This window comes from Pagrus major, chromosome 19 (assembly GCF_040436345.1).
Source record: "Pagrus major chromosome 19, Pma_NU_1.0".
Classification (NCBI taxonomy): Eukaryota; Metazoa; Chordata; class Actinopteri; order Spariformes; family Sparidae; genus Pagrus; species Pagrus major.
Genome location: NC_133233.1, coordinates 11,100,464 through 11,117,676, shown reverse-complemented (window position 1 = coordinate 11,117,676; position 17,213 = coordinate 11,100,464). Strand labels below are relative to the sequence as shown.

The following is a 17,213-nucleotide window of genomic DNA, read 5'->3' as shown; positions in this document are numbered from 1 at the left end:
AGACTGCGGTCGACCACAGTGATGTGTGTGAAACTCACCGTACGAGATGCTAATCATGGAGCAGGGTCTCCGTTAAGACACATGTAATAGTACTCATTATGGTTTGACCTAACAACCCACAAAAACAATCTGTTTAATTTATATTAGAATGATGCAGCCATTTTAATCTTGGTTAAGCTCGGGGGTGCTAGAGACCCTTCCACTGTTCCTAACTTATCTGTATGCGTAAGATTAATGGCGTCAGTGCTCACGCAGGCAGTGAAAAGAGACCCGTCGTCTCTTGCTGTTGAATCTCTGAGCTGGAACACTTTCCTCCACAAGGAGCCCGCACGCTTCTCCGCGAGCAACGGAAACGTTCCGCTAAAATGTTCATTTAACTTGTTTTAGACTGATTTTCCCCCCTCGCAGAATGAACCGCTCTCAGTGCCTTCAAGTTCCTTCTGCGCCGAAGTCTTAATTGCTTGTGTGCACACAGACGAAGCGCTCTGAGCAGAGCAGAGAACAACTGCTAGACTGTTCAAGGTTATTAAAACCTCCCCATGAAAGACAGAAGCAGGGTAAAAAAGAGAAGCGACGTTGTGGGAATGACGACATTTAAAAAAGTATTACTCACAAATGGAAAGGCACACACACAGCGGAGAGTGGCTCTTCAAATCTCTAAAAAAAAAATCTCACATTTTTTAAATTTGAAAATCTTTCGGAAAGCTTGTGGAAGTCTATTTTCACATCGTTAGAATTTTTTTTTTTTAAGCAACAATTTTGAGATTGGCAACTTTTCTTCGCTAGAATGTGCCACATTTCAATTTGTGGCGGGAGCGTTCCTGGAGAGGGAGAGAGGGAACTATGAAGTGAAGGAAAAAATGTTTTGCTGCTTTTTGCGGGCGTCAGTGCTGGTAATTGGCAGGGCATTGTGCTGCTGTGCTGTTTAAATTCTCTCTCTGTTTGGGTCTGTTTGGGTCTGTTTGGGTCGATGCAATTTAGAATTGGGTAGACCCCTTTTTGGATCAAGTCCCCTCTCTAATTTCAGCACGTCGGTTCGAGTAAGTTTTCCACAGGTTCAATTGAGAAGACTTCTATTGAAAGAAGTCAAAGAAAAAAAGAATAAGTTTATAGATTAAAGCCACTTTGTGTAGAATTAAAAAACTTCTAAGTTTAGTGACCTCTGGTGGTAGTGTCACAGCAGCCCCTCTTCAGAACCAGGACTCTGAGAATGGAGGGCTGAAAGCAATATATAGACATTTCAACACTGAGTGATAGACATCCTAGATTTCTGCACATCCATAACCCTTACCTCTCCAGCCTCAGAGCCCCATTAGCCACCCTCTTAATGCAAACACAAGGATGTGGGTGGGAGGGGGCACATTTTCTCCCCACCATCCCATCATTCACGTGTCGCAAACCTCTGGGACCCTATGCATTACAGCGACGGCTGCGCTCTCCACAGGGGCCAGGGGCCGGCCACCGATCGATGGCGGTGATCAGAGAGGGAAATTACACTCATAACTTATTCAATGGCCCACAGGTACAACAACGACGTGAAGCACATAAAGATCCTGACCAAGGAGGGCTGCTTCCACATCGCAGAGAACAAGAAGTTCAGGAGCATATTAGTGAGTGTTTTCAGCCCTGTTTTATTGTCCAGTTTTAAACTCCACCACTGCAATTCATAAATAAATCATTGGGGTTCGCTTAATGAAGTGTCAGAACCTGAATTTTATTTTAGCAGTGTGCACAAAAATAGCCATGATTAGAGACGTGTTTATACTGGCCTGAGGGCTTCACATTATAGATAAGTGCAGCACATATTGGAGAAGGTTCACCAAGTTGTTTTTTTTCTGTATCTCTAATGTGCTAAAAACAGGTTTTGGAGTATAATATTTTAATACTGGTGTTTGTCACAATAACCTTTTTAATAACACAGAAGTTACCACATTGTATTGAGTAAGAAAAACCAGATCAGAAAGTGTCTTTTTTCACATCTCCAGCATGTTAAAAGCAATATGTACTATGGTAATAGTAAGGGTTAGATTGATTTTGCAGTGACTACAACTACAAATTAGTGCATGTCTATTAGTTTGCTTACTTTTATGTGTGTTAACTTTGTGTGTGTGTGTGTGTGTGTGTGTCCAGGAGCTGATTGAGTACTACAAACACCACTCCCTGAGAGAAGGTTTTAGGAGTATGGACACCACGCTGCAGTTTCCTTACCGGGAACCGGAGAACGCTGCAATGCACCGCCTCAACCGGTCGGGCAGCAACAGTGAGTAGAGCTGAAGAGTCACTATGATGGAAACAATCCATCACTATAACTCTAAAACACTTTTATACAGTAATAAGTGCAGATTATGTTGCAACCGGACAATGTAAAAACTATCGACAAAGAACATGTGTCTCTAGAATAATATATTCCTTCTAATTAAAATACTACAACAGTACTGCAGATAATGAGTGAAATCAGTCCCATACTGTATATGTTGATGATACAGAACACTTCAGACCTTTAGAATAAAGCAAATATCACAGTGGGACAGGAGCTAAATCACAAATAGGGCAGCTATTTATAAAATAATCATTAAAGATGGTTCTTGAATGCCTCTCAGTTAGTCTTTCTGTTCAGACTCAGGGTCACTGAAGGCACCCTGTGGAGTTTTTGACCACGTTTTGATGAGCAGGTCCCTCTGTTACGTATATCTCACCTGTAAATAAATAACATCATTTTTAAAATCAGAGGGTAGCTTTAAGCTTCTTGTATCTTGGCTAAGGCTGCAACTAATGATTATTTTTATTATCTTTATCCCAATCTCAAAAAATTCTTCTCAAAACCCAAGTTGACATCTTCTTATCATTTATCTGTGTGGCCAACAGTTTTTTATACATTATCCTAAACCCAGAGAAATCCACAACTTTCTTTAAGGTAAATCTTGTTTCATTTGATCACCTTTAACTTCTGAGGGAGAATCAGAGACAGAGGAAGGAAGTCAGCGAACGAGATTAAACGCAATGTTAATAAAACTTAAAACACTGCTTTGTCCGTGAACATTTCTGCCTCGGACACAACAACTCCCATGATCCCACACTACTTATGTCTTTTGTGTAGCGGCAGAAATTACATACTGTGTGTTTAATCGATGATCAAAATAGTTCCTGATTAGGCTAACTGACTGACCAATCAATTACTTACATCATCTTTTCAGCTCTATCCGTGACATTGTAAACCGTAGGCATATGACAGTCTCACATGCTGTCAGCTGATCAACACTTAGCTCAGCTCTTAGTGAAGCCGTCTGTGTGATCTGACACTCTGCTGATCATTCACTCCTTTCATTGCTAATAGTGTTTGTTTCCTGCAACATTCTGCTGTTACCGGCTCTGCTGATTTCTCCCACCACTGCTCCAGCTGCCTCTTCAGTTTTCTTATCCATCATCCTCACCAGCTCCCTCACACACGGCTGTAATTCACATGGGAGCATCTTCACAGCCTTTAAAGAGTTAAGGGAGCTATTTGTAGTTAAAAACAGTCCGGTCTCATCTGACGTTAATCGTTGTTGACTGAACCGTCAAACGGTGGCTGGAGAATACATTAAGCATGTTATTAGATTTGATAAACTCTCTGAACGTTTACTGAAGATCAATCGATTTGAGTTTCAGGGAAGGGAGATATCCTGATAGATCCCTCAACGAGTTATCCGAAGTCAAGAGCTTTTATAATCTGAGTTAAAGTCTTACTTTGTGACTTTTTTTACACTATTAATTTAATTTTCACTTAAAAGTCATAAATAACACAATATCCTCTATGATGGATATCATATATGGATATACTGCGTTTTTAGTGTGGGTAATGTAAAAGCACTCCAGCGAGTCATTGTTTGAAGATTAACAATTTTTTGTGTTACTCACATTTTTTAATGAAATAGTCATTATTGCATTATAAGAGATGTAATATTTCTTCAATGGATGATATAATTCCTTTTATACATTTAACTGTTAATCTTAATGATGCTTAAAACAACAAAAATAAAACATAATATGAAGGTTTTAACTTGTGATATTACATTCATTTCTTAATATTGCATTATTAAACCATCACTTAAAGATAAGTCATAGCCTCAACTAAGATTAATGTAATACTTCAGTATTATTAAACCATCAGTCATGAGTCAATTTACTACACAGGAGTCAGTGTAATATGTGGAAGTGAAAACACAATGGCAGCACAAGCAAACTTTGTTCTGGTTGATGTTGTGTTGTGCCGTCTAGCAGTTGCCGGGGTGAAGATTCGAGCTGTGTGATATTTTTCACCTGCGTAAGAATCAGCTGTTTCTTTTCTTATAAACAAACCTGTCAACACCTTGAGACAAAGCAGCTGTTGTCACACTTTTCAGAGGAGCGGAGCTACGATGGAATGCAGCACGTTGCTTATTACTTATGCATGCAGCTGCCGTCCCCCCTTAACTGTGTGACTTTGTCTGTCATTACACTAACTAACCTGATTCCTCTCAGGTGTTCCAGTGAGATTTTTTACCCTTTCTGACTTGGAATTTAACAGATGTGGGGTGTACAACTTTGAACTTTGTTTTTAATGAGAGGATGTTTGAGTTTGACGCGAAGCACCAGATACAAAGAGCAAAAAGAGCAGAGCATTGTCAAACTGCCAACTCAGGAGTGAATATAGATAATTCTGTGAAAAAGAAATGTATTTTTCTAATGTAATTTCATATTGAAATGCATTTTTAAAGAGTAGAAAGGCTCACAAGTTCAAGAGGTTTCTGTAGGCTTTATTTTATTTGCTTGGCTGATGATGTCAGCTGGGAATAAGTTTGAAAAGCCGTCAAGAGGAGGTTGAAAGACTCGACGCTACAACCTCCAAAACTGAAGTGCTGTTCGCTCTGTAAAACATCCGTGTTCACTCCGCACAAGCTGAATGTTTCCAGCACTGCCAGAGGAGAAGGTATTAAACAGTGTGTGAGCTGGGCAAAGCATCATCGCCCATCAGTTGGTTAATGGAAAATGTATGACTTCAGTGGGAAAATGAGATTTCATTTGAACCCTGTATGCCACTGCGTGCAATGGGAGGGTAAAAAAAAAAAAAAAAGAAAAGAAAAAAGTCCTGGCTCGCTGACGATCTTGTTCCATGTGGGAGAGATGTGAACAGATTGTACAGAGCTGTTTGGTTGTTCTAGACGAGGCCTGTTGTTCAAACGCCGCTTCAAATCACAAGTCGAGACAGCTTCAGTCCAAATTTGTTTTGTTCCGGTGTGGTCCTCTGTCTCGTAGGCAGCCTCCTCCTGGTGTGCACACTTCATTTTCTCTCTTTCACTTTTTAAATGACTCTTTTGTTTTGATTTCTGTCTTCCTCGAGCACTGCTGGAAGACTGCTAATTAATGTTCATGCTTTGTTGTATGTTTTTTGGACATTTTTGCAGAAGGCAAAACTCTCTCATTTATAGTTATAACTAATATGCTAACTGCAGTAGCAACAATAGGGCTGTTAACACAAAATATAAATTAATTTGCGCCCCTGGAACAAACTCATCTGACAGCATGTGTGGGAGTCCTGGCTCTTGATTGGATTTTAGCTCATCTTCAATCTCTCGTGAAATGATACAATGCATGTGTGTGTGTTTGACTCTTGATGTTCGTCTCTTCTATTAGTCAACCGGCTCACATTGTGTATTCCAGTGTGGTCCACAAATCAGATTTAGCAAAAATGAAGCATGTAAAATGCAGCTGGTGTATTGGTGGCTGTTTGAAGTGGAGGGCGATCCCTCTTCATATTGCTTGTACCTCGACACCATTAGGGGTTGCTGAGCTGTCTCTCAGTGCGCTGATTAGTATTCATTTTAAAAACCACTGGAGCTCTGCTCTCCTTACAGCATATCAATAACCCAGGCCAGTTAACTTGCCAGCAGTATTGTTTGGGAGCGGCACATTTTTCACAAAGTTTGGGCATTCGTCTGCCATTGTGGGGATTAGATCATCTGTTCCAGGAGGCAGAAATGTGCAGGGTTGAGTTCAGAAGCGTCTGAATGGGCCCGGCTCGGAGCGCAGTTTGAAACAAGGTAACACATTTTTACTCATTTTAAAAAACGTGCGCCACATTTGTAAAAATGTGTTACTACTCAAATTTAAAGCCAAGGTTCTTGGCAATAATAAACCCTGCAATATTAATAAATTCAGGGTTTATTCAGTGAAATAAGTGAATGCCAAATAAACAACTTTAAATATTCTTATACTAAATAATATTGATTAATAGTTGTAACTCCACGTAGTTTACAGGAATAGAAAGATCCTGAAAAATGGGCTCCTGCCTCAGATATTTACGAGGCCTTCCAGTCCATCCTACACATGAACAAAGCACGCCGACTTCAGATGTGTCACGTCATTTGAAATCATTGTGTGTCTCTTTGTGGTTGTGTTGTTTCTTTTTGTGGTTATTGGGAGTTTATTTGTGGTTGTTTTGTGTTCTGTTCGGTTGTTTTTGCCTCTGTGGTTGTTTAGCGTCTCTTAGTGGTTGTTTTGTAGTTCTTTGATTGACATGCCCACAAGAAATGTTAACAGTCACTTCATTGAAAGGCTCTGGCCCAGGGGCACCGGGCCTGTGCCCAGCAGGTTCTTTCGTAATAATCCATCCATTATACTAATGAGCTATTTAACACACTGGCTTCTTGCTTTCTTTGCTAGTGCAGATCAGATTCCTACATCAGTATTGGGCTGTTGTTCTCACCCCAGTCAAACTTTTCTGGACAGAAAACATTGGTTGGCCTCCATTCAGCCAACTCCTTTTATCAAATTTAGACTTAAGTCTGTTTCTGTAGTGCTGCCACTGAGCAAAACCTTAGTGGCATCACCATTTTCTCCTGACTGTACTTGTGCCATACTTGCTCTGTTGACACTCCAAAATAGCCCAGTGGATTGAATTTTTTCCACAAAGACTAAGGTACTAATACTTTCAGGGTAAAAGGTTCTATTCCCCAAAGAAATTCACTAACACTGCCAACTCTCTAAGACATTGTTGGCCTCAGATCAATGCCATTAGCTTCTTTCTCTGCCAGTAGGGATGCTGGAAGAGAGATAGAAATACAAATGCAGTGGGCCTCTGGTGGGTTATTTTTCAAGTTGTTTGCAAGATAAAGACTCAGTTAGTCTTTCTGCACTGAGGACACTGTGAGCTTCAGAGAGACAGCATAAAAATACAATTAGGAGACCACAGGAAAGTAGCATAAAAATAGAATATGAAATAAAGCATATCGTTGTCTGATGAGTTATCAAGCCAAGCGTGTCTGTCAGAGGAAATTTGTGAAGGAGATGTGTATCTGCAGTTGTGGCTGTGTTACAGCTGGATGATTGTCTTTATAAATATGCAAATAGATATCTATTCCCTATGCTGTAATTGTGAGTACGCTGCATGTTCCTCCCAATTAAATGAACAAGTGAAGACATCGTCCCCCAGAAATGTGCACATCCTTATGAAGCGACGGTGCATCTTGATTCTGATTTGGCCCATTTCAACTAAATTTTAGCAGTGTTGTTGCTTTGTTTCGTCAAATGTTTGACCAGACCACCTCAACGATTTCACCAGGTGCTTGCTTATGGGGAATGTCTCTAAAGAGTCTAGACCTGCTTTAATTGAAACGTGTCATGGGATAACTTGTGTTGTGATTCATGCCATCAGGAGGTCATTCAAACTCATTTTCCAACACCGGAGGACAAAAGTAGTTTTGTCGAACACAAGCATTTAAATTTCAGTCTAGACCAGGAGTTAGAGGTCTCATGCTTCAGTTAATTTTTTTTATTTCAAGTTAAAGTGCCTAAATCAACCATCAGTGAAAGAAGTGCTAACAGTGGCTGTGTTGGCTGTGCGCTCCTCCTGTGCCTGCCCTCATTTATTTTTTTCATCGAACTGCGACTGTGTTCCTAAAGCTCTGAAAAAAAAAGCTCAGAATTGAGTTTGTACAAACATGTTTTATTTTTCTCCTTTGCTTCTCTCTCCTTCTACCATCCTACCCCCCATCCCTGCCCTCTCCCCTCTCGCATCTCTCCGCTCCCTGCCTGGCCTGCCCTGCCATAGCCCCATTGCTCTGCGGCCTCTCTTTTGTATCTCCTGCCGGCTACAGCTTTGTACCTCCTTCCTCTGCTCCCTTCTGGTCAGGTACAGGTATCGCTTCTCTCTGTCTGTCACTCTAACGCTCCATTTTCTCTCTCTTTCCTCTTCATGTCGAAGGCTGCTTAGCATGCCGGCTGTAGCTCAGTGCATTCACATCATCGCTGGAATCTGTGCCGTAACATCTGCCATCTCGCTTCCCATCGCACCATTTCACCTCTTCCATAGTTGTGTGCACATACATGTCATCCAGTGTGGAGCATAGGGACTGTTTGTTTTCGTAATGCATGTATTTTTATGTATTTGAGTTTGTGTGTGTGTGTTTGTGCACGGAAATGCCAGTGTGTGCGTGAGGCAGAAACTGTTGAGGAAGGTGTTTGAGGTGTTGGACGTATGTGAGTTTGGTGTGTGTTTGCTTGTGTGTGTCTGTCCGTCAAAATAAAGGTAGAGTTGTCCAAAGACACAGAGCTCCTCTTTATTAGATATTCTATCCCCACGGCCAGGCTGAAGAGGTCTGACATTCCATTTCCACCTGTCAGCTTAGCCCAGTCCGACCCACCAGTCAGTGTCTGGAGGAAAGTCAGCAGGGTGGGATGGAGCAGTGGTAACTAGCTAACCTTCTCCACAGCTGTCTCTCATGCTACTGTCTGCTCGACAGGATGTCTAGTCGCAAACACACACACACACCTGTCAGAACACTCCAGCTGGACTCTCTCAACTAAAGCGATGCACTACATGCAACTGCATTGACTTTGACATTAATAAGTGTTTTTTTCCCCTCAACCTTTATTTGAGAGCAGATAAATTGGGTTGCACCATCATGAATCCATTACTTATTGTGCGCGTAAAATCGTGCCTTAGTTTTTAGTGCTACTAGCTTAACGTCAAACCTGTGACTTCTAAATCTGGTTACACCATTAAAACTTACAAAGTGTCTTCGGTAGTGAAGACTAACCTGTACAAAAAAAAGTTTTAGGTGAGCTGAAATCCTGGTGTCAGCGCGGGCTAACCACCGTTAAAGCTAGCTTCTGTTTCTCCGCAATCTGTCATTTAATTTTCTTTCTTCTAATTGTCTTTCTAAAAAAAAGACAGCCGCTACATCAGTTGATATAAGAAACTGAAACCTTCTTCATTTTAAAAGTTCGACAATGATTATTTTACAAGCAGAGAAAAAACTACAGCTCCCAGAACCTAGAAGCACAGGACCGACATTTTCAGACTAACTAGCCGCTGCCTCTTGGCTCTACTTGCCTCTTGTGTTGAGCTGTGAGGTTTCGTCTGTGAATGTCTAAGGCTTATGGGAAATGCAGTCTATCAAAAGTTCACTAAAACACAAATATTTAATACACAAGAGGTGGTTTTTCATATGAAGCATGTCATGGGACAAGGGCTTTGTTTCAGGACTGCGCCTTTTTGACATTAGCATGCGGTTGTTGCAAATGTCAGTGTGATTTTGTGAGGTTTTTTCTTTTACTCAGTTCCAGTTTGATTTGGCTCTCTAGATATTATACTTAACTGCCAATTTTCTGTATCGAAGGCGTGGTCTTATTTATATACAGTATGTGTACATTGAGAAATGTGTGTTTTGAGAGTTTGTAGGCTAGCTTAGAATGAGACGATGCTAGCCTAGCTGAAGTTTTGTCATTGTTGTGTTATTTTTGTGCAATCTAAAATATTCCAGTTTATATATATATAATTATTAGACAGCATTTCATCTAGTGTCAGGTTAGACCATATTCCATGTTATCTTTTACTCCTTACTCTTAAATTTCATATGTTAGCAAGCTAACTAAGCTGGGAGAGGTTTGTTCATTTAGCGACACCCACGTACAGCAACACCTGGACTAATTGGTGTAAACATTTAGCCACAACTATCTTTGTAGCTTTGCATAAGAAGAAGTTTTTGTGGTGCAACCTGTTGGAATTTAGATGTGTAAATCTTCTGTATAGTGAGCACTGAAGTTTTTTCCGAACAGTTTTTTAAAATCTATTTGCTAACTACTACTGCTACACCAATAATAGTGATAAATTGTAAACAGTTTCTTCCTAAATGTTATCGCTCTTAGTATAAAGACAGAAAGGAGAGAGATGGTGAGACCCTGGTTTTTCTGTCCAAATGAAAAAACATCACCCATCTCCATCTGTGTGTTTATGTGTGTGTAGATGTGTGTTGTATTTACATGTTTTTTTAAATGCATCTTCTTGAGCCACAGATGAATTTGATTTCCTATATTTTTTTTTCAAACACCCACCTTTCTTTCTCTCTCTCTTTCTAGTGTTTACTCCTAAAGTGATCGGTGTGGCGATCGCGCGGTACGACTTCAGCTCACGTGACACCCGGGAGCTCTCGCTGCAGGAGGGCGACGTGGTGAAGATCTACACAAAGTCAGGAGCCAACGGCTGGTGGAGGGGCGAGGTCAACGGCAGGGTAAGTGGCAGCCACGAGATGCCGATAAACCAAATCGAAAAATAGGGAAATCATCTTTTCAGAGGACTCATATTGACTTGAAGAAACCAGTTTTCTTTCTCCAATCTGGATGTTAAATTCCCAATCCAGTTGTCGGTAGCGCTAAAAATGTGCTCTTTGGATACAAAAAATTTGGCGAATATTCTTGTCTACAGGTACCTGGAAGGGACTATTCAGATTCTGGCTGTGTTTATCCTCAGTTAGTACAACTTTCCAACATTTCAATTTCCCAATATCATCACTTGGAAGACTTTGTTGCTCTTGTACATCTTAAATGCATGTTGTTCCAATCCAATAACAAGAGTGCTATATAATGAGGCATGCAGCGCTGAGAGAATCCTGCGTCTCAGTGCAGGGAGATATATGCACTGACTCCCACTCACATGCACTGCATCTTAAGCGTGCCGGAGACTGTTAGACTGAGTGACAAATTCAGCCCGTGTGTGTTTGTGTATGTTTGCGCTGCAGCCGTCAGTAATGTGTCTGTGCCGCGAGTGTGTTTTGTGAACAGCTGTGGTGAATTAAGAAGCGCTTCTCTTTTTCTAAGCCTGATGTGTGTGTTGATGCTGCTCTGGTGAAAACTAAACACTGTATGTAGAGTCTGTGGAGAGCTGTTAGGCTCTCTTTAGAGCTTTCAACCAATAACAACAATCTGTACGGCTGGCTGGAAAACAGCTGGCTGAAACTGTCAACTGTCAAAAACCCACAGGATTATATCACAGTAACCTAATCAGTAATCAGTTCAGTGTAATATCAGGCTCTCATAGTCTAGTTTATCATGACTGGTGGTCAAAAGAAAAAGATACTGGTGCCAGATATCAGCTGTCTTGATGTTGCTTTTAGCTTTTAAAAATATGTTTCTGAGTTTGGTTTTGAGTTGGTTTTTAATTATAAGTTTGCACATGTCTGTATGATTGATGTTTGAATAGTAAAATACAAATTGCAAGTCATTAAAAGAAAATTCAAAAAAACTTCATTGCTGTTAACCGTGAGGTTAAAATATGAATTTAGTAATGTGTTCCCCAAAAATAAATCTCCATGTTTGAGCTTAAAAAGCACCAATTGGTGCTGAACATTTTGTGGTAAACCCAATTAATATCATACTGCTTTTTTATGTCAACAATGTAAAACATCAGTGATAAATATCATGCCTAAAGAAAAATGGCTTAAAGGATGAGTGCATCCAAAAATAAAAACTCAGTCATTATCTTCTCACTCCCCTGTCGATAGAAAGTCTTGTCCACGAAACATTTCTGGAGCTTCACAGCAACACAGCGCTACAGTATTCTCCCAAACAGCTGAAGTAGATGGGGACTAAAACGCAACAGAACAGCTGGAAAAAATCATAAAATATCTCCATACAGCTCGTTCGGTTTACGTCTCTGGAAGCCCCGAGATTCAAAATTGATTTGAAAAGACGTTATTTACACCCTCGATGTGCAGTCGAGCTCGGCACCACTTCAGTCCACATTAATTCTTTTAGCTTAGCAGCTACAAAGAAGATTTCCACTTAGTGACATCTTTTTAAATCAATTTGGTAATTCGGGGCTTTCAGAGACTTGGATTATGCAGGACAAGCTGTATGGAGCCATTTTATGTTTTCATTAAGAGGTTTCTTTACATTTAGAAACAAGTCCCCATCTACTTGAGTTGTTTAGGAGAATGCTGCAACACGGCTCTGCTGTGAAGCTCCAGAAATGTTTTGTAGACTACGAAACGTCACCCGACTTTCCATCGGCATGGGGGTGAGTAGCTAATGAATGAGTTTACATTTTTGGATGACCTTATCCTTTTTCTAGAGGACTCGCATGTAAAATACACGTCTTTGTTACTTAGAAAATGCCCGAGTGCTCTCCCCACACACAGCTCATCACTGGGTTGCTGAAAGACATTCTGGCAAATCAGTATCTTGAAGTGGAAAAGGCAAAGGGAGGGAAAGTGCATACATAATAAATTACTGTAAATAAACTGCTTGTGTCAGTCAACTCCTGCGTGGTTACTTACTCCCCTTTCTCCCCCCTCAGGTCGGCTGGTTTCCATCCACGTACGTGGAGGAGTGAAAGGTCACACTCGGGAAGAAGAGTGAGAAAAAGTAAGAAAGGCAGCAGTGGAGTAAGCAAACTGAGCACACAGCAGTAACAAAGACAGTGAGCTTTTGCAGACGGCTTCACCCTCCTCGATGGAGTCCTGTTGCCTACAACCATCCCAGAGGCCTTTGGGAGGAACGAGAGCTACAGTACATTGCAGATGCAAAAAGATGGCCCCATCATTTCTGGTCGACTCTGTGTGGCTAAGTGACTCTACCAACTAGCAGCTTGCCTGTCAGCGGGGCACAAGCCCTTGCCAGACACCCCCCTCCTCCCGAACTCCGTCGGCCCATCCATAATTCACCCTTCGCTCCTTTTCCTCACTCCGCCCCAGCCAGCCGCAGCCCCCGACTCCCACCTGTTTCTGCTTGCCAAGTCGGCCGTCGCCAATCTGTCAAAAGTAGATACTAAAATGCCACTCTTCCATTCATGCACTCATCCATCCAAGCATCCATCCAGGCATCCAACCCCCCCACCTCCCAACCCCTGTGGGAAAAGAGTCATCTGAGCTGGAAACGACCCACACTGTAAAGTTTTTTTCTTTCCTTTCATCCCCTTTTCACTCTGAAGGGATTTCACTCAGTCTTGACCTTGCCTGTGTGTTTCTTCTACTAATGCAGGTGGTTATTGATGACTTGATGACCCAGATTCACACACACACACACACAGAAACACACTCGTACTCACACAAACCACCCACCTCTCCTCCCCTTCAGATTATGATCGCACACACACTCTTACAGAAGATGTAAGAGAGGGATGGCGTCGGATAGCATCGCTGCACAGTGCCAGCAATTGATCGCTGTTGTTCCTATTTTCCTGCCGCCTCCTACATTCTTTATCTCGAGCCCAGCCTCTCATGTTTTTAGTTGTCTTGGCCGTTAGCGATTCCTCTGCTCTTATCGGTGGCAGCTCTGTCGACAGGAGCACATTCGCCGAGGGTTTATCTTATTGGAGGCATTAGCGGCTTGTCGGGGAACAAGCCACTCCGAGCAACTCCTGCCCCCTTAATATAAAGAAAGAGATGAAACAGGAACACAGCCCAACTTTGTTTTTCTTTTTGTCTCTTTTTTACCCCCCAATTGTCCATCTCACTCTTTTTTTTTTCAGCATGCCATCTACCCAGAATAGTATTTTCTCCCCAGATTATGCATCAAAATCATGTAACATGTTAGTGTTAGTGGAGACTCACAGTTTTCTACTCGAACCGTCATTTTTGAGGTGCAGTTTGTGCAGAAACACCAACGATTCCCATTTAGGGGATTTGTTTTTGGCAAGAAAAGCATCATATTTAAAACGCTATTTATGCATTAACACTTCAATCCAAAAGAAACTGAAATCAGCTCCCAGAAACATTTTTTCCACCGCTTATTCCTTCCCGCTAAATGTCCTCCTCTCACCCTCTCTCCCTTTCTGTGTCTCTCCCTCACCCCCCTGTATACATTATACACACCGTCTCCTTAATCCACAGTGAAAGAGGATTTTCCCACATTTGAGGGAATAAATACCTTTACAGCGAGACTTGCTGCACAACACACTCGTAATGGTAACACACACCACTAATGTAGACACAGACAAGAAGGAGACGGCAGTGTACACAGATCCAAAAGCGATCAACTTATGTCTGCAGGTGAGGCCAAAAACTCCCCGGCAGTTGGCTTTGTGCAGCGACGCTTTAATCTCAGCCAGGAGGTTGATTCTCTCTTTTAAACGTCGAGTTAAACAAACTACAAACCGTGCTTCTTTGTTGAACATATGTACATATTGACATTTTTATTTAATTCATGGTCAGTCTGTTCACACAAGGGGTAAAACCTCTGACCCAATCACACGACTGTTGTAATGTCAAACAAGGATTTCTATGATGAACATTACTTTGAACTAGTCCTTTAATTTTTGGCTGTATTTCCCATGTTCCTCCTCTCTCTCTCCTTAAATACAGACTTTTCGCACACTTACACACACCCACGCATGACATTTTAAAAACCATCCATCTCTTTTCTGTTAAGGGAAACTATTTATGTAACCTGCAATGTACATAAAACACACACGAGGGACAGTTTACTAAGAGGCAGCATCCTGTAGTTGACAATTTAAAGGGTTAGTCCACATATTTTACACATCAAAGTGTGGTTACAGGTGTTGGGGAGTGTTTGTGCATTTGTGAAAAAAGCAGCATAAAGCCTTTTGTGGCTGCAGAGAAAGCTGTTTGTAATCTGATAAATTGCCTCCAGTGATGTCACTCAGTGGCTAAGTTGCATTGTGGGTAATGTAGGTGCCAGGTTTTGAAAGAGCAGTCCATCATTATGGAACGTTTTCAAACAAATGATGAGAACCAGAGATTCTGACTTTTTTATTCCGCACGTACTTCTTCCTTTATCAAAACTTGGTGCCTACATTACCCACAATCCAACTGAGTGGAGCCACAAAGGGCTTTATATTTCTGTAAAACACACTTTGATGTGCAAAATTGGTAGGAAAAACATGGTGGAATACTGAATCCGACATTGAATAAAGTCTGAACTTTCAGAGCTGATCCTAATTTAAGCGCGTCGTAGGATCAATAAAGCCGTCGAGTGGCCAACTGCTGCATCCTGCCTCTGGTAACAGCATTCATCCTCCCCTGTCACGTCTTCATTGTCTCCATGTCTTTGGGTATTGTGTCAGAAATCTATTTTGTGAACCTAAGTAGTAATTTATTGTAATAATATGCTTTTGTATGCGCTTAATGGAGCCATTATGTTTGAAAACCACTAACAACCCCCTGCCAGCCCTGCCACTCCACGCCATTATGCTCCATATGACGACAGCTTTTTGTTTAAACACTGGACTCAAGAAATTCGTCAGAGATGGTTGTATTAATGTAATTTTGCATGACATCCCCCCTTTTTCAACATAGTTTTATCACCAGTGACCACTAGATGGAAGCATCCTAAACACATCTCTTCCTCTCCGAGCAGTCACCTTCAACTCGCTCAAGTTTTGAGATGACATCATCTGATAAGGAGGTGAACAGTATTTAAGGAAGCCATTAGCGTCAGATTTGCTGCTGTGCGTGAGTGAGAGGGAAAGAAGACGCATTCAAAACCGAATCAAATGATGAAAATACACAAGATTTTGTTTTTCTAAAGACTTGAGAGTATTTGTGAAAGAAGTTTTAAAGTTTCTGACTCTTTCTAAATTTCCTGACATTCAAGGAACTTTACAGTTTGTCCAGTAGGAGCAGTGAGAATGATATTTCTCCTCCCCTCCTCCTTCCTGAAATGTCCGCAGTCTCTCAACAGCCAAACATTACATTTCATAACATCTTTAGGAAATCTGCGGTGCGACAGTGGCACAAATGCGATCCAGCACAAGCTTCTCCTCCCGTCTCGGGAGAAGTGGAGAAGGCAGGAGTAGGCATCCTGTAATCGCAGACTCCGGTAATCCACTCCCGCACTCCTCCTCCGCCCAGATGAACTCTGACAGCGGGGCCATTTACAACTGCAGGCCTTCCTCCCCTCGCGAGTGCGCTCCCAGATTCTTTGTGCATGGGAGGAAGGCTCAAGGGTATCTGTGATCTAATCATTACACCATCTCCTCACCTCGGCGACCCCCGCTGCATCCATCTCTCTGTCGGCTCCCCTCTCTCTCGCTCTACCTCACCTTGTCACTTCTCTCCCTCTCTTTCCCCATCTATCTTTCATCCAATCTCTGTCTTTCTCGGTTTCTCTCTGTATTCTGTCCCTCAGCCCGTCACTCTGTAGGCTGTAACTGCTGTACGTTGGCGGCGAGGCGAGCAGAAGATTCAGGATTATCAGGAGAGGAGGGAGAGAGGCGGTCTGATTCTCTGTAAACAACTCCAGCAAAATGAGGACTGGTTTAATTTTACCACAAATTAATAGACTGTGAGAACGACGCCATAATTAGAGTATGATTTAGAATCGTCTCTCACCACTCTCACCACTGTCGTCTCCTCCTATACAGTGTGTGCACAGATTATGTCTGTATGCGTAGGCACACACACTGTACGTGCGAAAATGTATTTTGACAGGATTCAGGGCCGGGCAAGTCTTAGCCCAGCAGGGGTCACAGGATACAATTTCTTCAACCAAAACATGAGGACATCTCTGTAGTGAGCTGAACAGAAACATAACAGTCACTCACACATGAAGAAAACATCCAAAACGTCCTTTCTTTCTGGGCTGAAGATCCATTCCTGATCAATGATATCATTGACAAATCATCAAACTAACTCTGTATTATTTTTAATCACTCTTGACTGAACCTTTTCATTCACTGTGTCCATGCTCTGTTCTCCCCATGAAGCCAAAGATGTACGCTGTACTTACTGTACACTCAATGTTATGTCTCATAACCACGGTACCCGACCGCTGTGGCCTAACTCTATAACTGTGCAATCTTGACTGTGTAGCATTACCGTGTATTGTTGCTGTATCATACTGTAAAATATGTACATAGCACATAATAAAGATATACATTGCTTCTTCTAATGTGTTGTTTTGTGATAACTGGATTTCACGTTTGTTACAAGCATCGTTTAACTAAATGTGAAACA

The 17,213-nt window shown here is 41.7% G+C and overlaps 1 protein-coding gene across 1 annotated transcript in view; it reads left to right on the top strand.

The window, feature by feature from the left end:
* The window catches only part of LOC141014519 (guanine nucleotide exchange factor VAV3), a 102,080-nt gene extending 84,932 nt beyond the window's left edge, over positions 1-17,148 (top strand). Inside the window, exons 24-27 of the mRNA XM_073488344.1 lie at positions 1,523-1,610; positions 2,131-2,260; positions 10,378-10,529; positions 12,593-17,148. Coding sequence (XP_073344445.1) covers positions 1,523-1,610; positions 2,131-2,260; positions 10,378-10,529; positions 12,593-12,628 — 406 coding nt within the window. The 3' untranslated portion in view covers positions 12,629-17,148. The remainder of the gene's footprint in view (positions 1-1,522; positions 1,611-2,130; positions 2,261-10,377; positions 10,530-12,592) is intronic.
* Positions 17,149-17,213: the final 65 nt, after the last annotated feature.